This window comes from Orcinus orca, chromosome 3 (genome assembly GCF_937001465.1).
Source record: "Orcinus orca chromosome 3, mOrcOrc1.1, whole genome shotgun sequence".
Classification (NCBI taxonomy): Eukaryota; Metazoa; Chordata; class Mammalia; order Artiodactyla; family Delphinidae; genus Orcinus; species Orcinus orca.
Window position 1 is genome coordinate 120,821,457 of NC_064561.1, and position 23,614 is coordinate 120,845,070.

The window sequence follows — 23,614 nt, forward strand, 5'->3', positions numbered from 1 at the left end:
AACATTTTTAAGGCATACTGTATTACAGTTATATTCACAATACAGTATTGTAAACATTGTTACATTTTTTTAAACCACTTACATGTAATGATAGGCTGATACATAGTTTCTCCCTTTGGGGTTGGTGGCAGGGGGAAGAGGGAGAGAGAGAGAGAGGCACATACTGTATAGTAATGTAGTTCTTTGAAAGCAAAATTATAAAACAGTAAGAAAACACATTATTAATTTTATATTACATACCACTCCCCTTATGCTTATATAAGGATAGACTTATGTCTACATGTATTTTATGCGTTCATGACATACCTAACTTTTTCTTAATTTTTTAGATATTTCTAGGCTATGTGGTTCATCTGCAAGTTTTTTCAAATTGTCACAAATCTACAAAAAATTTTCCAATAGTGTATTTATTGAAAAAAATCCACGTATAAGTGGACTGGAACAATTCAAACCCATGTTGTTCAAGGGTCAACTGTATATATAAACTGTATTGGGACATGAAGCACAAATTTTTCAGAGATACCATATTACATGATAAGAAAAAGTGTTATGTAAATATTTGTGGGATCTTCAAAGTCATAAAAAACCCATTTCTTTTATTTAGGCTCAGTTATTTTCTATGTATTTTCTTAAGATCTTATAAAACCCTAATTTAGATATTTAAATTATTTTTTCCTATTTCTACTCATGTTAAGGATGATGATTTTTATGACCAACCATCATTAATCTATTAATGGCAGTTAGAATTTATAAGATCTGTAGGATATTTCACTGAATGAATATACTTTTAGTCTTTAATGAGCTAAGCCAACCAGTTTAGCTATATACAACTTGAAGGATTTTTTTCCTCAAAAGATTTTCATAACAGATGCATTTCAAATATACATCAAAAGTTGATGCCTGTAATTTATTCTTCATTCAGTTCTCTTACTTTTCAGCTAGCTGCTCTTTGAGTTTTTGTCACTCCAGACCAATATTTTCAATACTTTTAAAAATTAGAGTCTGATTTGAGTCAGTTTTGCAGTGTTTGAAAGATGAACCAATGCTCACCTAAGCTGTATGAATACTTAGATCTCATTTGAAAATGCAGAAGTAAAAAGCATATTGGTCTTTATATTTTATAAATATCTAGCCAAATATGTATGTGTTTTGTGTTATAAGTAAATTATGACAGAAAGTAAGAAAACATTTCTGGGGAGTAATTGCTTATTGAAGAGTTTAACTAAGTTTATCATATAAGTATGAATTCTTTTCATTTTCACACCCAAAGAGAGTAGTTTATTTCTTCCATTTGGATTAATATCATTGCTATCTATTTCTTTATAATTTGGAGGAAGTAAAGTGTTTTGGTATGAATTTACCTCAGAAACCAGAAATACCTACAACAACTTTTAATATCACAGTATATAAGTATAAAAGGTTAAAGTAAATTATTTATAATATCATGTACTTAAATGAAAATAGGAATCATATTCATATGAATGGTATAATAGGTAAAAAGTGAAGTAAAATTATTTGAATTAATGGATTCTTGTAAGGTATTTACTCATAACACCTGGTATATGTAACATATGGATTTGAACTGTGAGCTTTATAATAAAAGTTAGCTGTGTTTCTTAAAAGATAATAGAAAAACAACTCTCATGACAGATATTTAATCCTATGGATGCTACTCAAGAACAGAATGTGTCTGCTTTTTTTGTATCCGAATTATAGAAACAGTCTCTTGAATATTGTTTCTAGCTTTATGCAAAATAAAATACATACCTCCTTTGTATCATAGATATGAGATACATAGATATTATGTATCATAATATCATAGATACTATTTCCAAAATTTTTTCAGCTTAGGACCAATGTGGTGAAGAGGGACAGCAGTTATCTATTGGAATAATTGAATTCCTAGAAGAAATATATATAATTTGATTCTCAGACAATGCTGATGTAGGCAAAGTGCACACCTAGAACATAGTAAATATGTGATTAAAACCTACTGCATGGATGAAGAAATAAAACTTTGCTCCAAATGCTGGCATATTTCCTCCACCCCTTAATCTATTTTAAATCTACGTTCAGTAGTAATACATGATTTTTAAATTGATATCAGTATCCTTTCAATAGAAAAGCAGAATTATCCGCTTAATCAAGAAAAATGTCTTCCCTAATGCCGTATTTGAAGTAATTTTTCTACTTGGCTTTTATAATAAGGTATACTTAGCTTGTCTGTGTTCTTAGGCTCAGCAGGTACCATATGATTAACAGAAAAATTCAACAAGACTGTCCAACTAGTTCTAATTCCTCTAGAAATCTGAAGGATAAATGAGTTATATACAAGTAGGAACATATCATGATTTCCAAATCAAATACTTGGGGTGGAGAAATAGTGAGATGGAAATATATGATAGGCTCTCATGTAAAGAGAGAGTAAACTAATTCTGTATTTTCAAATCTAAGCTGGGAAGTGGAATTTAGCTCAGTATGGGGAAGAACTTGCTAGAAATTAAACTGCCCAATCATGGAAAATCTCTTTATAAACTTTCCAAGCAGAGTCTGAACAGCCCTTTTGTCAGGAGCGTTGCATTGGGAGAGAGATTAAACCAGATGGAATTGTATAGTTGCCATCAGCTTTAAAATTCAGTGATTCGAAATTAGCTCTTCACATTCTGCCTTTGTTACCAGTTAGAAAGCTAGTTGTTATTCTATCTTATCTTCCTGTTCTCTATATGCTTCAGATTCTTCACAAAATGAAAATATTTTGTAAGTCTATCAAAATATGTGTTGGATAATTTCTTACTCATTTCCTATGACACTTGTGCACTGTCATACTTGAGCACTGGATGCACAAAGATGAGTAATACAGACTCTACCTTCAGGTACTTATTCTTTAGCAGGAGATTCAGATACATAAAGAAAAACTATTAGGCAGTAGGGAAAAAGTCAAGAAAAGAAATACGTGTACTCTGTCAGGGAGTCACTATGTCACAAGCATGTTAGGGTTGAGGGCTCAAGGGAAAATGAGAAGACTCATTTAAGTCAGTCCCTTATTAACAGTGATAAGAGTTAACAGCTACAGTTCTTGAGCACCAGGTATCATGCTTTTAATGCACCAAGCACTTTAATATGCGTTTTGTATGATTTCATTTTTCCTCCAACAAGCTTATAAGAGAGATGATATTTTCACTTTACAGATAAGGAAATAAAGGTTGAGCAGATCATTGGGAGAATCATTGGCCCACAATCACACATATAGAAAGAGGAGCAGAGGAAATAGGGCAGGGGCAAGAGAGATTCAAACCAGTATCTTTCCATGTCCAGAGCTAGAAGGAAAACTAACATTTTCCTTGATAAAACACAGACCACCTAAGATCAAAAATGAGGAGCAACCTTTTGTGTGAAGAATTTCTATTATACTCTACCATTCAGATTTCGTTCCCAGTGACTAACTTTCTTCTCAGAGACTCCTTGGTAATACTGCTGCTGCCACCCCCATGCTTGTTCCAGAGGTTAAGAGAAATAGCTGTCTCTTTAACCAGTGACTCAAGTGTGGATAGACACCATTCTCTTATCCCATAGCATACACAATTGAGATGTTTAAATAAGATTTCTTGAAGTTAAAAGTAAATAAAAAATGAGAAGAGCATGTAATTAGGTAATTTATTTACAAACTGTGGCTTACTCTCTGGAGTTAACAGACCTTCTCTCATTGAATATTTCCTTGTCATCTTAGCACCTACTACACAGAAGGCCATAGCAGATGAGTTATCATGAGCGTAAAAGTGTACTGCATGTTTCTGAACCACAAGAAATTCAGCAGTCTGGAGGGTATAGTTGGGAGTAGGGGAAGAAGGTAAATATTATAGGAAATGGGGGCAGGAAATATAGGCTAGAGCTGATCTGTGAATAACACCATAGACCCATGCTGAAGTACAGACTTTATTTGATAGGCAGTGTGGGGCATCATGGCTTTTAAGTGACATAAATAGGACTGAGTTTAAGAAGCACAGTTCTGGAGGCAGTATGGAGAATAGATGGGGAAGGGGAGAGGCTAAGTCAGAGAGACCAACTAAGACAGTACAGTAGTCTCGGTAAATGACAGAGATGAGTGATACGAAGGAGGGCAGTATTTCAAGAGCTATTTTACAGGTAGAATCAATAGACTTTGGTAACTTGACTGGATATGGAAATTGAAATAAAAGGAAGAAATATCAAGCTCTCAGAGGTTCTTAGCCTGGACTGCTGCATAGAAGGTGACGCCACAGAACTGACTGAGGAAGGCAATATAAAGAACACAGCTGTGAGAAGATAAAATTGAGGTTACCTTTAGGTATGTTGAGTGTGAAATGGTATCCAGATAGAAACAGCTGATATGAAGTTCAACATATGAGTTATCTAAGAGCTTAGGAGAGACATCATGACAAAATAGATTTGAAATTCCTAACATATAAATAATTGTTGAACTAATGGTAGCAGGTAAGAGTACCCATAAATGTGTATTTATTTAAAAGAATGCTGTGGCTAGAACTTGGGGAAAAGCAACATTTTTAAGAGCTAGCAAAACAAAAGGAGCCAGCAAAGGAGATTGAAGAAGAGTGATCAGAAATGTTGGAGGAATAGGTGGTGTCAGAAAACCGAGCATGAAAGTAGTTGATGATGTCAAAATATATTAATATGATAATGTTAAAAGTAGTCTTTTGGCCCTTGTGGAAACTAAACTAAGCTAAGCTGATATGCATGTTAAAACATTAAAATGTTTTTATCCTTTGAATGCACATAATAGATATTGACAGAAGCCTGTTGAGTCATATAATTCACGCATACATATTTGAAGTATACTTTAGTGTTCATATATTTTTGTGTATCTGTATATTCGTACATTTCTCTCTTGGATATATTATTTTGTGAACAGAAGTTTGTATTCCACTTTCTTATGCTGGATTCACCTATTTGTTTTCAGACTTTATGTAATTTTTCTGAGTCAGACAATTTCAAACATGTTGACTAAGTCCTTTCTTTAAAAACAGAGTTTGGGATTTATGAAATGTTTTGTTTGAAAAAGTTCACTGTTGTACAGATATCAGGAAATTAATAAAGATATGTTGAATATTATAATTGCAACTATACCTTAATCACTTAACATGCTCCAATGATTGTACATATTCATGTAGTTTTTAAAAGGCACAAACCAAATTAATTGTTAAAATAGAAGCAAAAGTACAAGAGTGGACCCTTCTGAGAATGAATTGCACAGGCCTTATCCCATCAGGAGTTACGTAGGGAAATCATTAACCTGCTCTCCTTTCTTTCCCCCCTCCTCTTTGGTTTTGTTTTTTTGTTTTGTGGTAGTCTGACCCTTGGTTATCATTACAGAACTATGGAGGTGCAATGAGACCCCCACTGAATGCTTTAGGTGGCCCTGGAATGCCTGGAATGAACATGTAAGCAAAATGCTATATTATCCTGTAAAGTGTTCTCTTTTCTGTCTTCTAAAGTCACACCAATTTGTAACACAATTTAAGCTCAATTTCTGTGTAGTATAAAATGAAACTGTAGTATAAATGGACTGAACATGAGCTGTAGCATTTGCTTCATTTTCACAACATATTCTCCATGTTTTTCTTCCTTCCCTTGAAACCCTTAATTTTTTTTCATTTTCAAATGCCACAAATGCCAACTTTTAGCCTGATTTTCATGTTTATCATAAAAATGAGTCTTTTATAAATAAGCACATAATATTTATGTAGTCCGTACAAAAGTATGAAGAGATGATGACGCCGGGACCATGACTTGACTTTACAGAAGTAGATGATGGAATATCGTTCATTTTAACACATATAGCGTGATTCCTATGAGTTTTAAATTCTTATAAATATATATATATGTCGTTACTTTTGCTTTGTTGGGACCATTGTTAACCCAGGAAGAAGTCTCTCTGGGAGCTGCTTCTTTATTAAAGAACTTTCCATAGTATACTTTCTTTTGAAAATTCAAAATATACTTAGGGAGTAAACTAACAGTTGTTTTTGTTTTTTGTACTGAAAGGGCCTTTCAAGCCCAAAGAGAGTAGTTGCTTCTATCAGCCAATATAATGCAATTTGTTAAGGAATTTTTATTTATTTTTCATTATCTTACTAGCCCTCAAAGTTCCATATACACCCAGAACTTGTGAATGACTTTCATTAATTGATTAGAGGATCCAAGTCCATGATGTAGCCTAAAGAAAATTTATCAGAAATAATGAAAGAGCTCTATATAGGGTTCTGGGTAGTCTCCTCTAATATATTTCCCATTAGTCCATGTTTTGGTTACCTACCTATCAAATTAAACAACTCTGCCATCATTTAATAGCATTGAATACATACTGAGGTGAGCTCTTTTGATGTACATAGGGATTTGTTTAAGTTTCTGGAACCATTTTCATGGAAAGCAGTTTTGCCTAAAATAGAAAATAGGTTAATAGGTGGATACCAGCCAGGCTCAAAACTAACAGAACAAGGGGAAAAAGTAGGTCAAATTTTCCTATCATGTCTTCTTACTTTTAAAGTAAAAATGGATAGACATGAAGTCTGACTTTTCTTAAATTCCTCAAAGGTTTAGGCTTATTAATGGTTTCTACAAAAAGGAGTGATATCTTGTGCTTATATCAAAAGCTGAAACTCTTAACAATAGGATTTAGATACATATAAAATTTACCTACCTAAGATTCTGACTTTAAAATAGAATGCCTTTTAAAGAATAATTTTGAATACTATGTATAGAGGTAAGGAGTATACATTTTGAATGCTATGATCAACCCAAAATTCTCTTTAAATGTTAAGAATGTATCTAATATCATTTTGTAGTGATGTGGTTGACTTTAGATCAACACAGTTTTGCTAGTATAGAGGAAAGTTATTCTCATACGACTATTAAGAGACTCAAATAGCTTAAAATTGTCTCATTCCTTTCTCACATACATTCAAACAGATACATAAGGGTACATTTAATTCCCTAGACTATGGAGACTAAAAGTATGGCTGAAAATTTCAAATGATTATTTTTGTTCATATTTGGGTTTCTCATTTAAATATACCCAGATATTTTAAAATATTTTTATTACATAATATTTTACTATTTATATAATACCTGTTTTTTAAAGAGCCTTTAAGCTTTACAGACTCAAATTTCCATTATTTGTTACTGTTGACTGTTATTTGGAGTCTTATACCATTTTCAGTTTTCTATAAATTAGGATTCAAGGACAATGAAATCACAAATATTTCCCTCTAACAGGGAAAGTTCTGAAGTATGGAAGGTCTAACCAGAGAGACTCATTCTCTTATTGATATTGGCCCCAAGAAAGCAAAAGTGAATTTAACAATAAAACATATTATTGTCTCCATTGTACTCAAAAAATTTTATTGAAATTCACTTCATAATTTATTATTGTTAAAACAAACTAAATCTTACTGTATTATGGCAAGTAAGTATTTCTAACTGGAATTATGGCTCCCTTCATGTCACTGTTTTACATGTTGGCTAACTTAAAAATTAAAGGAAAAGGCATTAGAATAGTGTTACCTTAGGCTATGTTTTTAAGAGTCTAAGATATTTGTGTGTTGGGATCAGGAGGGATCTACTGGAGGATCATATCTGGATGAGGTTTCTTTAGCTCGTCACTTTTTATTATTTGACACCAAAGTATAATGACAGTAAGGAATACCAAACCCCGGTCATTAAAGTAACTAAATACCATAGTCTGTAACTGCAGCTTTCTCTCTTATATTGACACCAAACCATTGGGAACAAAATTCTGATAATTTTGTTGTTAAAAAAATATTGGTGATCTCTAAAGAAAATAGTTATTCTGATATGATTTTTACATTTCCATGCTCCAAACTCAGGATAAATCATATGTAGTGTCACCTAAAATTAAAATAAGAGTATACTTTTAATGTTTATATAACTAATATTATATATTTAGAAAAAAATTTAATATCCATTTCAGTAGTTTAAAGTAGAATTTACAAACAACAGCCACAATGTAAATGTTTTCAAATGCATTATAGATTATTTTTTAAAGAAAATTATATTTCTAAATAAACTACATTTTTACAAATTTCAAAAGAGTGTAGGATTCAGTATTAAAATATTTCTAATTCAACTTTGTATACCTTGCTATTTTATAGAAACTAAGAGGACAAATAATTTCAAAGGATCTAGACTTTCTTGTTCTAAATCACATCCTATAGAATTATAAAGTTTGTATGGTTATTATCTCGAAATGACTGAATTACAGAAAAAAAGAATTTTTCTCTTTGGTAGTCATGGTTGCCTTGATTTAATCATATCCATATACCCTTACCAAAAATTAAAGACTTCTTTTAAATTTCATTTTTCTCTTTATTTTTAAATGAGGCTAACCTGATTCTACTTCAAATTATACTTATGTAGAAATGTACATTCAAAATAATGCCTGTGTTATAGTTTGTAGATTACTCTCTTGATAATACTGATGGCCCTCAAAAGGAGTAGGAATTACCGCACTTAAGAAGTTGTTCTAATAGAACTACTCACTACTATAACCCCCACTTTATTTAGCGGTATTTGCAAAACTGAAAATGTTTTCAAACACAATGGTAATGGTGGGGTAAATTTAGCTTATTCAAATGAGTTAACATTTAACCCATTACATTAAAATGTAACAATATGAAATACATGGTGAGCTGAGATTAGATTAGTATTTGTCAAACAATTGAACTGCATAAAAGGTATTTTATGGTTCTTAGAATAAATTTAACATTTAACTTCATCTTATTTAATTTGTATTTACTTAAGTAAAATGTTTAATTATTTTAACATTTAGTTTAGCACATTAATTTAACATTAAACAAATTATTAACTAACAAAATTATTTTATATTTAATATCTCTTATTCATACAGTCCTTGTTTAAACATAATATTTCAAAATATGAGATTGTCTGCATGTTGTTGCATACAAATTTTTCCCATGATTTGGATATATAGTATATTTTTATGTTGTTTTAAGATAAATATTTTCCAATTTCTTTACTGTGTTTTATTTAACGTCAAACAAGTCAAGTGTTTTACTTGATCAGCGTATATCCTATGCTTTACCTCAGTTTCTGTCCATTAAGACACTGAATCCTCTATGTAAAATCACCTTTCCAAAGTGTTCCAGTAACTGATTGTAAAGTCCTCATCATTATCCTAGAGAGGAACTATTTCCAGAGACAATACACGTGCCCCTCACCTTCTCCCTATGCATGATACTTTGACCAAGTCCGTTCTGGTCAAAAGGGGACTTGCACTTGGGCATCCTAATAGAGCCTAGGACACAATTTTTCATGCCCTTCCCTGCTGTTTACATTCCTGGGGAACCCCAAAATAATACCCAGAACAGTTCTAAATATTCCAAGCAAACATGGGTAATATAGCTAACTTGGACAGCCTCTACCTAGCATTTAGAACTTTAGGTTTAAGGTCCCTAGAATAAGAATCAGGGGACTTTTTTTAAATTAAAAAATGTCACAGTGTTTTCATTGAGATTAGAGGGAAAAGGGGAATTTTGAGTGACTCTAATTAGAGAAGACCTGCTGACAGTAGTCTACTTTTCATCAGGCAGTATATATTCAGGTACACTTAATACTAAAAAGCAAATGGACAAGAGATGTTTTTAATTTAATTAGGCATTAATTTTGTTTTAAAAGCTTTATGTCCTTTTAAGCTATAGAATAGGGAACATTCTCCCTCGCCCTAACATGAAGTAATATATTGACATACATTAGCATAGATTACCTCCTATTTTTCCCCAAGATTTACCCTGGCCACTATCTTGAACTACAATTATGAAAACAAGAAATGTGTTTCCCTTGTTTAATAGTAACCAAATCATCACCAGCACCGAAAGATAGATTGATATATAGATGTATAAAGTAACATGATATTCTATGCAATTTTCTGAAGAGGAGGCAAATTTAGATACCTACTATGTACATTTATTCATTTGTAGCTTAAGAGCAATCATTTTATGTATAATGATATTTCACAAATAATTTCATTTTCATTTTGAATGATACATGCAGCACTTATTATTGTCACAATTATCTTTTATATTTATCTCATAATTAGTGATGAAGCTGTTTAAAACAGCTGTAAAACAGTGAAAGCTGTTTGGGGGAATGATAAAATTTTTGGATTTTAGAAATAAAAAAGCTGAGAAAATATAAAGAGTAATTTCAGTGCTGGACTAGAACTGCATGGTAACTGAATTATAAATGTTTGTATTTTATGATGTTATTGCTTACTGTGAAACATTCAGAGCATCAGTTAAAATTTCATTTGTCATTTTGTCTTACAGGGGTCCTGGTGGTGGTAGACCTTGGCCAAACCCAACAAATGCCAACTCAGTGAGTATATGTATTTTTTTTCATTTTCTTTGCACTTTGTAGCATTTAACAACAAAAATCTGTTGCTTTTGAAAGCCCTGCAATTGGTTATATTAACCTTTTTTTTTAAGAAATCATTCAAAAAATAAATTTTTATGTTTTTAGAAAAATATGTATAACTTTTGAAATTATGTGATTTTTTTCACTTCAAGGTCTAATGTAAACATGCATTCTATGTAGATAACCAGGCCCTCACAAATAGAGGAGTAGTGTGATTTAAGGATACTCTACGGTAGCCTACATTTATCATAAAATTTATCATATAATGAATTCACCTTCTCAAATAACTATAATAATTACTAAGTTGCCAAATAAAATCAATCTCAGTTATTATTATTATATTTGCTATTCTGGTTATACCTATTTGCTCTCTCGCTGCCCCAAGAAGGAAGTACACATTTACCTTTTGCCTGTGGGCTAAACTGCCATCCTTACACTTGTATCTATGTATCTGACATCATGGGAATTTTCCTTACAAGTTTTGTGGCCATGATTTGACTGCGTAAATATTTTTGTCTCTTATTAATGTCACAAATATAGGCACAGGTTAAAAATGAAGCTTTCAATCTTAAAATTAATATCGATATGATTTTAAATTTAATGACCCTGGAGATTTTTTTCTTGACTTTTGAAACCTTGAGTTCTTCAATCTGCGAGAGAGCTCTGCTCTGTACATTTGTGTAGTATGTGCACTGCACAAAGATGCCTGAGTCTAGGGAGTCAAAAGGAGGCTGAAATATAGCTGTTTTCCACTTGTGAAGTCTATGGATTCTGCCCAGAAGGGATGCCTTTTGCTAATATGCAGAGGTACCTTCACTGACTAGCAGTGGCCTTAATGCTAAATAAACATGAAACTGATTCAATGTTTAATGTTAATTTAAACTTAAAGAAAATTTAAAGTGAAGTGTGGGTGGTATAGAAAGAATCATCCTAAATCCATTGCTATTCTAAAGCAGAAATCACTTTCTTCTCAATTAAGTAACTGTCATTTTTTTAGAGAAAACATTTACTTTATATTATCTGCCTGTCTCTTAGTTTCAATAGCTATTACAGTTGCTAATTAAATAATATTGTTTGGGGTGGAGAGTGTGATGTTGCTGCTTCCGTTTGGGTCTTCAGTTCACTATTTAAGTTCAACAAATCTTCTAAGATACCATTTTACCTGATTATGTTGTAATATGACTATCTTTTCTCCTCCAAATTTCTTTTAGTCTGCTTATGTACTTTTGACTAGTTCACATTTCTATTTGCCTCTTGTTATATATGCCTTTCAGATTTCAAGATTTCACTTTTAAAAGGCATCTAACTAGCAGCTCAAGATACTTTCTTTGAACTCCCCATTAAAATACCTATAAAGGTGCAGAAAAACAATTTTTTAATAACAGTGAAAACTCTTCAAATCTTCTTATTGTCAGAATCTGGAAAGAATTTCTGTTATCTACATGTCTGATGAAACTGGGTTAAAAAGCACAATCGACGACCCACCTTAGCTAGTAAGCCTTCCTGCCTACAAGCAAGAGGACCCTCTCTCCTTCCTCATTGCCAGCTCAGCCAGCCATCCCCTCCACTGCCCACCTCCTGCAGGACCTCCTTTTGTACACTTATCTGGAGATACTATCCTCCAAAAGCCACCGAGGAAGGTGGGCAGGATATGATACTAAAGGTGGTGCATTGCACCTAGCGGGTATGTTATCCAAGTGAAGAGTATTAGGTAGAGGCAGAGATGAGGAGAGAGTTATGCTTTCTGATCATTTTTAGTTTTTAGATACCTAAACAACTCTTGGGGATTTCACAGAGCCGAGCACGTGGATAGGAGAATGTACTGTATCAGGGCAGCAGCTCTGCATTATTTTAGACCCTGAGAAACACTAGGCATTAGGGAAGGAGCTGTGCATATCAAACTACTGAACAACCACTGTGAAATGGGCATTTGGCCAGCACACATGTAGGCACATAATCAAGTTGAAAGCAGTCCCTTCTGTTAATATATACCACATATGGGTACACTTCCCCCCAAAGAATTTGAATAGGGAAAAGTTGTGAAGGAACACCTATACTTTTCTCTTTGGAAAAAGAAAGGAGTCATCATCCTGAGCACAGAAAGGAAAAGCATTCCTCTGAATATGATAGATTATGAGAAGAAAAAAACCAAAGACAACTGATGACTTTCTAGCAAAAACATAAGGCTTACATGAAGCAAAGCAAAAGTATTAAAGAGAGATTCTTTTCCCCTAAACACCATTGATTATGTTGTAGTGACAATTTATCTGTATTATTTTGAATTCCAAGTTCTTTTGACTTTTTGTCCATATTTAAAATTACAAATACTTTTCATTTGGTATCAATACAGTAAGCCTCTGGCTCCTCAGAGCAGCACATTAAAGTGGCTGGCTGTTTTGTTTTTGTTGTTTCCAAATATGTTTTATATACTTTTTTTTCTTTTAAATACTTTGTGTTTCCTAAAAACAAAGACATCTTTCATAACCATAGTATAAGGATCAAAATTTAAAAATTAATATTGATGTAATCCATTTTCTAAGCTGTACACCTTATTTTGATTTCACCAGTTGCCCCAACAATATCCTTTGTAACAAAAGAAAATCCCAGTTCACTTGCTGCACTCATCTGGCATGTCTCTTTGTCTCCTTTAACCTGGAACAGGTCCCTTAACTTTTGTCTTTTGTAAACTTGGAGTTTTGTTGACTGCAAGCCAGTTATTTTGTAGAATGTCCCATAAGTTGGTCTTGGCTGATGGTTCCTCATGATTAGATTCATGCTATATATATTTGGCAGGAATCCACAGAAGTAATTTTGTGATTTGCTCAGTGCATCATTTCAGGGGGCATATGATGGTGATTTATCTATTACTTGTGATGTTAACTTTGATCACTTAGTTAGATGATGCTTGTTAGGTTTCTCCTAGCTTGTTAAATTACTATTTTTCCCTTTGTAATTTTCAACCTGTGAAGACATACTTTGACACTATCATAAAGATCCTACTTTAATCTGCTACTTTTAGTATCCATTGATGAATCTCGCCTGAATCGTTTTTTTGCTGTGTTGGTTGCTGAATGTCTACTTTCTAATTCTGTCTTTCCTTCTCCACTTATTAGTTGACTTTCTACTATAAGAGATTTTCTTTCTTCTCCAATCATTCATGTAATCCAAGGTACTCGTGGATTCTTACCTTGTCCAATAGGTTTTTTTAATACTAAAATCATTTCAGATTTGTCCAGTTAAAACCCTTTCAGGTTGGATCATTTGTCCTTTTGACATGACCCCATTATTCTTTGAGCATTTTGAAGCTCATATTTTCCCAGTCTTAGCCTTGGAAACAGCCATTTTTTAAGGGTCCCTGGTTCCTTTTAGTGGAGAGTGGTATTTAGAACCCATTGGAGTAATCTAGCTTCTAACCCTCTCAACCAACAGAACTAGGATACAGATGTATGTATACACACACACACACACACACACACACATCTATATCTTTCTGTATCTCTACATATTAAAACCATGAGTGCACACTGCAGCACCATTTACAATAGCTAAGACATGGAAGCAACCTAAATTTCCATCAACAGATGAATGGATAAAAGAAGATGTGGTACATATATACAATGGAATATTACTCAGCCATAAAAAAGAATGAAATAATGCCATTTGCAGCAACATGGATGGACCTAGAGATTATCATACTAAGTGAAGTAAGTCAGACAAAGACAAATATCATATGATATAACTCATATGTGGAATCTGATTTTTAAAAAATAATACAAATGAACTTATTTACAAACAGAAACAGACTCACGGATATCGAAAACAAACTTATGGTTACCAAAGGGGAAACGTGGAGGGGAGGGATAAATAAGGAGCTTGGGATTAAAATATACACACTACTATATATAAAATGGATAATCAACAAGGATCTACTGTATAGCACAGGGAACTCTACTCAATATTCTGTGATAACCTGTATCAGAAAAGAATCTGAAAAAGAATGAATCTATGTATATGTATAACTGAATCACTTTGCTGTACACCTGAAACTAACACAACATTGTAAATCAACTTTTATCCAATAAAATTTTTTTAAAACCCCGTAAGTGCACACTGGTGCTTCAACTTCAATTCAGTACAACAGAGTTCATTCTAGACTTTCTGCTTTCCAGGTTTATACTTCACTTCTCTGAAAGTGAGAAATCTACCAACCATTATCCACAATACATTTATTTATCTGCTTAATCTTTATCTTTACATAGTTTTGTCATATACAAGTGTTTTGATCAAAAATGTTTTTGGCACTGTTTTGCATGGCAGCAGGAGAAACATTTTTAAGGACAAATTTATGTTTTTAATTCAAAATAAGAGTACGATTTTTTACTTTTAACTTCCTTCACTCTGAGCATTACAGTACTGGCCTCAGGTTCTTACTTGGAAGCTTATTTACAAGTCTACCAACCATTTTTTTTCTTTTTTATGTTTTTCACAAAGAACTGTGCATTTGGGTTGAACTATAAAGCAAGTTCTAATCATTAAGTAGCAAGCACTTTTATCAAAAATATCTTAATTAGCTTTGTCTGCAGACACTTTTGATTACAAGGTATAGAAAACTAACCAAACTAGGCTCATATTGAAAGAGAATATTACTGGATCGTGTATCTGAAAAGTCCAAATATAAATTTGCTTTGGGGTACATTTGGTTCCAAGTATTCAAATAACATCATCAGACACTGCCTCTATTCATTGCTTACCTTTGTTCCACTCATCTGGCAAGAAGGCCCTGTGAAGCTCCAGATTTATATCCTCACAGCTCCCTGTTGAGTACAAAAGAGCGCAACTCTATCAGTTAAGCACAGGTATTGGGAATAACTAACTGAACTGGATTCACTTAGCTTGGGTACATAGACTCATTCATGAACCAGTTATGTACAATGCTCTATGGGCCAGGCCTAGGTCACACACCCACTTCCTGAGCCCCACCCGAACCACATGGAAAAATAAGGGAGGTATGGTTCAAAGAGAATTCAAGGAATTGTTGGCAAAAGAGGGGATAGGCAGAAACAACAAACGTTCAGTATAGCATTGTATTCATCAACTCACTAGCTGGACAGATAGAAGAGAAAACCCCTTTAAGGAAAAATGAGGATCTACTACAATGATTAAGCCTAAGAGAAATAGAAATATTTTACTCCAAATAGGCTCTGCCCTGTACAAATAGATGCTCATTTTTTTTAAAGAGCATTACAAAATAATAGAATATTTTCAACACAGATAATGTTCCCCTTGCGATTTCTGGTGAACTGAATTTCAGTGCTTTTAAGGTAGTTTTGAAATTCACAGTTGACGAAAGCTACTTAGCTAAAATATAAAGCTACTTAGCTAATCTTTTTTTTAATGAAGCCAAAAAACTTCTTGTTATTCTGCTGTTCCCCCTACCACAGCACCAGTCATGGATATTAGGAGTCAGAATATTTCAGAATATTTGGATTGTTGTCACAGCTCTTGAATTTTCTGTCTAGCTTAACCAGACAATACATATGGCCCTTAATTTTATCATCTGTCAAATAAGAGATTCTTGTTCTATGATTCTGATCTTCTACCTCTCTGGTCTTGCTTATCTTCTACATCTGCATTTTCATCTTTCATTTCATATTAATGGTTATTTTGTGTAGCATATGGGAGAGGGGTGGAGGGATGAGATTAATTACATTGGGAAGAATCTGGTCACTAGAGGTGCAGAAAGGCCTGGACAAAAGTAAAGAGAAAGGGAAATGCAGGCAATGTGTGAGAAAAAATTATTAGATTCTTAGTGGCTGGGAACATAGATTTGGAAGGCAAAGCTGGAAAAAGAAAAATGGGACCATGATGTGTTCAGGGTTCTGAATGCTGAGAAATCTGTAATTATCATCTGTGTGGAACAGAGCTATGTTTTAGGAAGATAGTATATAAAATGGACACATAGGGAAACAATATTAGTAGAGTACAGTAACAGACCTTATAAAATGTTGTCAGAGGCTAAGGTAAAAGCAGTGGAGAAAGGATGGCCGAGATATATGTCTCACATAGAATCAAAAATACCTGGTGACTTGTTGGACTTGAGGATAAAGAAAGTGAAGAAGTTGAAGGTGATTTCAAGTCTTTGAACATTATAACATAATGTGTTATAATTTAAATATATAACCTTCAACCTCTGCTGAGTCCTCACTGATGTGTGTGACCAGCAATTTTTTTTAACTCTTCTTTAGTCGCCTGCCTTTCCTGCACTTCTTATCTTTGGCCCCTTCTCCATTAGCTAAACTTGTCTCATATTTTATAGAGGAAAAAAACCAAAACACCATTAGACTCAAATTTCTTCAAATTCTACCCTTACCTCCAATATTATAAGACCTTTAATCGTTTTTCTTTCCGCTTGTCTCAGAAATGTTCTCAACGCTAACTGTTTTATCTGTTCTTTTTATTCCATGTCTTGATGTCTCTACATATCTTGCTCATTCATTTTCTAAAGGAGTTTTCATCAATCCCTTTCCATTGGCTGGAACTTTCCCTAACACTGTGCCAATGAACAAAATCCCAAGACAACCTTAAAACCCCCAGTCTTTCACTCCTCTAGAGTTGGGAGGGGGCAACTGATAGAAAACTTCTCTCAACCCTTCCTCAGTCTCAAACCACCATCCAGTGTCTCTCACACATTGAATCCCTCACTACCATTCTCCTGGACAGTGAATTCCTTGATCCTCTTTTCCATTTCATTACTATGTGGTAGTGCAGTGCCTGAAATATAACAGGTGATGGACGAAGATTGATTGAATTGACTTCTCAACTGTTTCAATTCCCATGAAAAGTACTATTCTGAAGGTTACTAGTGACCTTCTACTTACCAACCAAAAATAATGACTTATTTTCTGTCCTCATCATACCTGACCTTTGAAATATTTGATACCTTGGTTTTGTTTAAATGTCTCTTCATTTCTTTTCTTCATTTAAATAATGTGTTTTTTTCCATATTTGTACTAGCATATTCCTTTTTATTATTTATTCTTAGATGTGTCACAGAAAGGTTGAAAGACTTGAGCCTGACAGAGCTCAAAAATAAGCCCAGTTTAGGCATTTCCTAGCCAAGCTGCCCCAACTCCTTGCTTCTTGAAAGTCTAACTTGCTTGACTTTTTATGAGATATTTTCTCCTGATTTTCCTCCAGTCACATTATCCGCCCTTTCTTAACTAGTAATGTTCTTTAATTCCAATCTTGGGCTTTTTTTTTTTCATTTTAACATTTTCAACTATCACTAAATCTAATCAAATCCTAGATTAAAGTCTCGTGCCCAGCACAAAATGGAAATTTATTCAATTGAAGCTTTATCTCTAGTCCTATCTCCAATGAGTTCCAGACCTCTGTTTCCAAATATCTGTTGATCAGATCTAACTCAGTGTCTATTAGTGCTTTCCAATTCGACATGTCAGGTATTCCCCAAACTTGTCCCCCACTTCCTAAATTCCCTATATATAAATTAGTAGCACCATCATCCACCCAGTCAGCAAGTTGGAAACCTCAGAATCACCTTAACTTCTCCCTTCCCTTGTCCACCATACCCAGTTTGTCATCAAGCAGAGTACATCTGTGAATAGTCTGTCAAATTCTCTTACTCCTACTTGTCTTGATCAGCCCTGCCTAGAACACTTTTTACCATCTCTTGCCTAGACTTTTTGCAATGGTCTCCTAAATTGTATTCATGTTCCATAATGCCTCTAGAGTTATCTTACTAAAACATAAATTTGAACATGTCTCTCTAAAGCCTGTGACTCCCTATTTCCAACAGCATAAATTCAGTCTGACCATATAGCCTCATCATCTACCACAATCCCCTATACATCCCACACTGCAACAACTGTGTAAAATTACATATACCATTTCCCTAATAAACTGTGTACTTTCACATTTCTTTTTCAAATGCTGATCCTTCTCTTTGTCTTTCTAATGGACCCCCACCCTCTCTAAGTCCTAGCTGCCCAGCTCAAATAACGTCTTCTATACCCACACAGTACTTCTACCTACATTGTCATATTTTGTTTCTCAGGCTAGGCTGGCAGATGCTGATGTAATTTACAAGAATGCAGGTTCCATAAAGTGCTAGGGGTAGGAGCCCAAATCCTCCTTTCTCTTAATGAGGGCAACAAAGACTATGAGGTAGAAACAGTGAGGGTAAGCCAAAATTAAAGAGGAATTGTGATGGGATAAGATTCTGGTTGGAATATAGAATGTTATTTGTGAGTGCCATGAGGAACAAGAAAAATGTCAGTCAGGAAAGTTGTTTAGATCTCTGTGCAAAACCTTTTAGGATGTATTCGTGCTCAGAAATGGAAAAGGGGGGTATATTGGAAAGGAAAGGAAAGACAGTGAGTGTAAATTCCAAAGATCTAAAGAGTGGTTAGATCATATCTTGAAGTTGCTTAAGGGTGACGGTAGGCAATAGAAGCAGAAGAACATGAGCCAGGTGCTAAAGCTGTAAGGAGATGAAAGCTGGAGCCAACAGATAAGTTGGTGATTTGGAGAGGGCAGGTGCACATGTTTAAAATAATAAGCAGAGGATAGATAGTAGATCATGAACTGCAGAGGACCCTAGAGAGCAAAGCTATCTTCATTCACCAAGTCGAGTAAATGTCTACTGCCACAGGGATCCGCATACTCATAGAAGTGATCATTATCACTAGTGATACTGGACACTCCGGTAATGGCCACCTGCAGTGCTGAGTTTCCCCACAGGTGGACCAACCAGAGGCTCAGACACCTGTGGTCTGTGCTTAAGGCAAAGCGAGGACACCAAACAATGAGGAGAGAGCTTTCAAATAACTCAATCTTAAAATCAAAGGAAAACCATAACTTTGTTGTATTTCTTTCTGCTTACTTTATCATTTCATATTATTTATGTTTAATTATCAGGAAGGAGTTGGGGTGGAGGGAACATTTAGGTACAGGCATTATAATCTTTTCACCACTCTTAAGGTCCTATTTTGGCCCTGGCTGTCCTACTCCAAGAAGACAGTAATTTACTGGCTTTTTTCAGAATAAGGCAAAAATATCTCTTCTGGATGTGCAGAAGGATGTAAGCTAGTGAGCTTGTGTGAAAAAAGAATATTTGGATTTAACTTCTCTATTAATATCCACAGTTAAGGGGTTATTTTTAAATATATGTTTTCCAGTTTTCATTTCTTAAATTATCACAGCAATGTCGTATTAATACCTTCTAATCTCTAGAAAAGAGCTTAGTTAGGAGCTTGATTTGAAGGGAAAGAGGGAATATGTTACCCATATCTGATCCCCACAAATTAGTAGTCTTCGGAGACTTACATTAACAAAATCTTTTGCATTCATTATATTGTTTTCTAGAAGCTAATTAGAAAGGAAAGGGGGGAAAAATGAGGTTTATATATCAAGTATTGACTACTGCATGAATATAGTAGCCTGAAACCTGTCTTTAAAAAAAATAATGTATCCCAGAAGGCACATAAATTAGAAATTGCATCTGTAAAGGCTACTAATTTGAAAAATTCTGGTTTCTGGTTTTTAGCTGCACAAATATATATCTTTTTAATTACAAAATAAGTGTCATTGTATCAAGCAGTGAGTACAACTGCCCTGAAATCAATATAACTTGAAGCTGTAATTCTATCTAAATTTCTCTTGACTAAAATCCTCTCTTTTTTGTAAATCAAGATAATTCTGCATTTTATTCAGTTTTCTAGCACTCAGACATATATAAATGCCTTTATCCTTTGTGATAAATTTTAAACCTTGACAAATGTTAGAAAATAGATTCATTTTAGGTCAGTCTGCATACTGCCACATGAATCAAAATATGTATATTTTTTGTCCTGTTCATGTTCCAGATACCATACTCCTCAGCATCTCCTGGGAATTATGTAGTAAGTACATTTGGGTTTGTTTGCTCATAAGAATTGATGTTATGTTCTATTTGGGCAATGAAATAGTTGTCCAGATGTTAAGAAGAGCCCCTGTGTGTTGGCCAAGAAATGAACATCTGATGTGTATTGAGTTGTTTCGTCTGCCAACCTCAGTGTTGATGTTCATTAGTGAAACAGTTATCAATCTGGCCAAAATTGCCCTGAGTACTGTGTTTTACTTCAGCAGGTTTCTGTAAACCACTGCAATACACTGTCCAATCATGAAGAAAGCCATCCCAGTTATGCAATGATATGCTTGAATTTGCAGTTCTTCAGAATAATCTACACTCCCTCCCCACCCCACTTCCCATACACAAAGTCTAAGAAGACATTAAACTTTCTCCCAATCACAAAGAGAATTAGATAGCAGAATAATGACTAGTAATTTGGGGACGGAGGGCTAGTTTTCATTCTTAGAAACCGAGACCACTTACTCTTCTTCTTATCACTTAGTACATGTTAAAAATTTCCAATTATTTACATTCGTCAAATTAGCAGGTTTTACATGACCTCTTGAACTTGCAAATGACCTTTTAACCATCATCACATTACATCCTTGCTGTATCTCAAGGCCATCATAAAAGATAATTTGTTTATAATATTTAGAGGGAAATGCCTAACAGAGTAGCAAGGGTAAAACGGTAAAAAGAAGAATCTTTCCTAAAGAACTTTTCAGAGGTGGTGGTTAACCAAAGTAGGAAAAAAGGAGCACTTAGGAAGAAGATCAACGCGCATTTTACCCTCCATGGAAACTGTTCTGTGACCATAGCGAAGAGCACACGCTGTTTTGGACCTGTGAACTTAGTGCTCAGTATCCCTTTAAGCTATACAAGCTAAGCAAGTCTAACTTTTTGCACAATCTCTATGAAAGTAAAAAAGTTTGAGTAGGGCTTCCCTGGTGGCGCAGTGGTTGAGAGTCCGCCTGCCAATGCAGGGGACACGGGTTCGTGCCCCGGTCCAGGAAGATCCCACATGCTGCAGAGCAGCTAGGCCCGTGAGCCACGGCCGCTGAGCCTGCGCGTCCGGAGCCTGTGCTCCGCAACGGGAGAGGACACAACAGGGCAAAAGTTTGAGTAAAACCTATTTTTTCTTAAAGTCAATTAAAAATAGTCTTGATATATATAGTTTTATGAAATTATAGACTTAATTGAAAGTAAATTTAAGCTGTTTAATAAATAGCAATACATATATTATTTGAAATAATTAGTGGGCTATGTCTGTGCACTCCAAATGAAGCAAAAATTTAGCCACTTAATAGTTAATCTGACTACTGTAAGTCTGGACATTCTAAAACTCATTGCCTGAATTATTCATTTTGGTTGCATGAAATAACTGAATTAATTTGAGTCACCTAACATCCATTTCAAACTGATTGTGTACCTACAGCCTTAGAAACCCTCTCATCAGTCAGCATTACCTCTCATTTCTAGTTGATGTGATAGCTGAAGGAACAGTGCATCAGAAGTGTTGCAGTTGATGCTGGCAGAAGAAACAGCATCAATGTATTTTTTTAAACATATGAATATCTTTTGATTTTCAGTTGCCTATAAAAACCAGTGATACAAAATGTAAGAAAATTACAGTAAGCTAAATCACAGATACACATGAATGATTTCTATTGTATGGGATTTGTAAAGGCCTTATTAAATGGTTTCTCCTTAACCTCCTTATACCTGATGTCATTAAGCCATGAATCATAAATCAGCGTTACAGGCTCATTGTTTTTGGAAACTTGTCAAAACAATCTCAACATATTTAAGCTAAATTATATTTTGCAAAACATTGAAATGATTGTGCATTCAAAGAAAATAAATTATGGAGAAAATGTATTTCCTCTGCTGTTTTCAAACTGGATTATTATAAAGTCTAACTTCTGTTTTTCCTTATATTGTTTAATGCCGTGCCTTATTTTTACTGAAATTTTGTGTAATTATTTAGGGTCCTCCAGGAGGTGGAGGGCCACCAGGAACACCCATCATGCCTAGTCCAGCAGGTATTGTAATCGAACTAGCCACGTGGGCATTTGATCCTTAGAGTAAAATCACAAAATACAGAAATTGTTATGAAAGAAAGTTAGTAGTATTCTTTACCTCATTGGTGGTTTCACAAGTTGAGTAGAGGTAGCAAGTAGGAAGAAATAGTGTTCTTAAGTAACTATTGTCCAGTTAGTTTAAGCATTTAGAAAACTCCTGTTGTGTACGTAATAGATTTAATCAGAATGAAAACTGTGTTAATCTGTATGAATTGCCCAATAATTTATCTGACTAAAAGTTTGCTTGAGACTGTGGAAAAGATCCAAACCTCACAACTTAAGAAATATTCTGCATAAGTAACACATGAAATACATGGATCCATTAGGTTTAATACAGCAAATCAGACCCACCATATCTAGCATCTAAGATAGATGTGGACATGCTTACAATATCATTTATCCTACACGTCTATAGGTATTTATTAGTTAGCTAACCCACTATGTAGTGGGGAAAGTTTTTTAACCTTTTAAACCAAAATACTTTAATATTCCTGGAATCATGTAGTTATTTTAAATATCTCTTTCCTTTGAGACTTTAATACAAACTATTAAATGTGTCTTGAGGCCTCTGATGGTAGCACAGCCCTCCTAGAAAGCTCCTGGCAACATGTAGCAAGAGCCGTGAAAAAGCTCATACCACTTGACACTATAATCCTACTACTATAAATGATTGGAGGTACAATCCAAGAATCATGTAGAATGATGCTCATTTGTTATAGCCAATAGCAAAATAATAGAAACAACCTTCATGCCTAATCCAATTTTAGTGATATTTTTAATTAATATTTTATGGACTAAAATGTAGCCATTAAAATCATTATCAAAGAAATTTTAATGACACAGAGAAATAAATGTTCATGATTTAATACAATATGATCACAGTGTTATTTTAAAATATATTACCCTGAACTCTGGGACTTCCCTGATGGTCCAGTGGTTAAGACTCCATGCTTCCACTGTAGAGAGCATGGGTTTGATCCCTGGTTTGGGAACTGAGACCCCGGAAGCCGCATGGCGTGGCCAAAAAAACTAAAATATATTACCCTGAAATCTAAAAAGTAGATAACAAAGACTAAGACTTTGTCAGTTTTAACTTCTGGGTAATGAAATATGTGGGAAATTTTTATAATTAGAAAAAATTTTTTATTATGTTGCACTGTTAAATTCGTATGTTCTT

At 34.2% G+C, this 23,614-nt stretch overlaps 1 protein-coding gene across 10 annotated transcripts in view; it reads left to right on the top strand.

Annotated features, from left to right (window-relative positions):
• Window positions 1-23,614, top strand: part of SSBP2 (single stranded DNA binding protein 2) — a 299,130-nt gene that overhangs the window by 253,841 nt on the left and 21,675 nt on the right. For 5 of the 10 annotated variants that reach the window (XM_033409061.2, XM_033409059.2, XM_004281646.4 and 2 more), the window contains 4 exons: window positions 5,344-5,435; window positions 10,359-10,407; window positions 20,331-20,366; window positions 22,344-22,398. In XM_033409061.2, the coding sequence (XP_033264952.1) occupies window positions 5,344-5,435; window positions 10,359-10,407; window positions 20,331-20,366; window positions 22,344-22,398 (232 nt within the window). The remainder of the gene's footprint in view (window positions 1-5,343; window positions 5,436-10,358; window positions 10,408-20,330; window positions 20,367-22,343; window positions 22,399-23,614) is intronic. The other 5 variants (XM_033409062.2, XM_004281648.3, XM_033409060.2 and 2 more) reach the window with 1 other exon arrangement.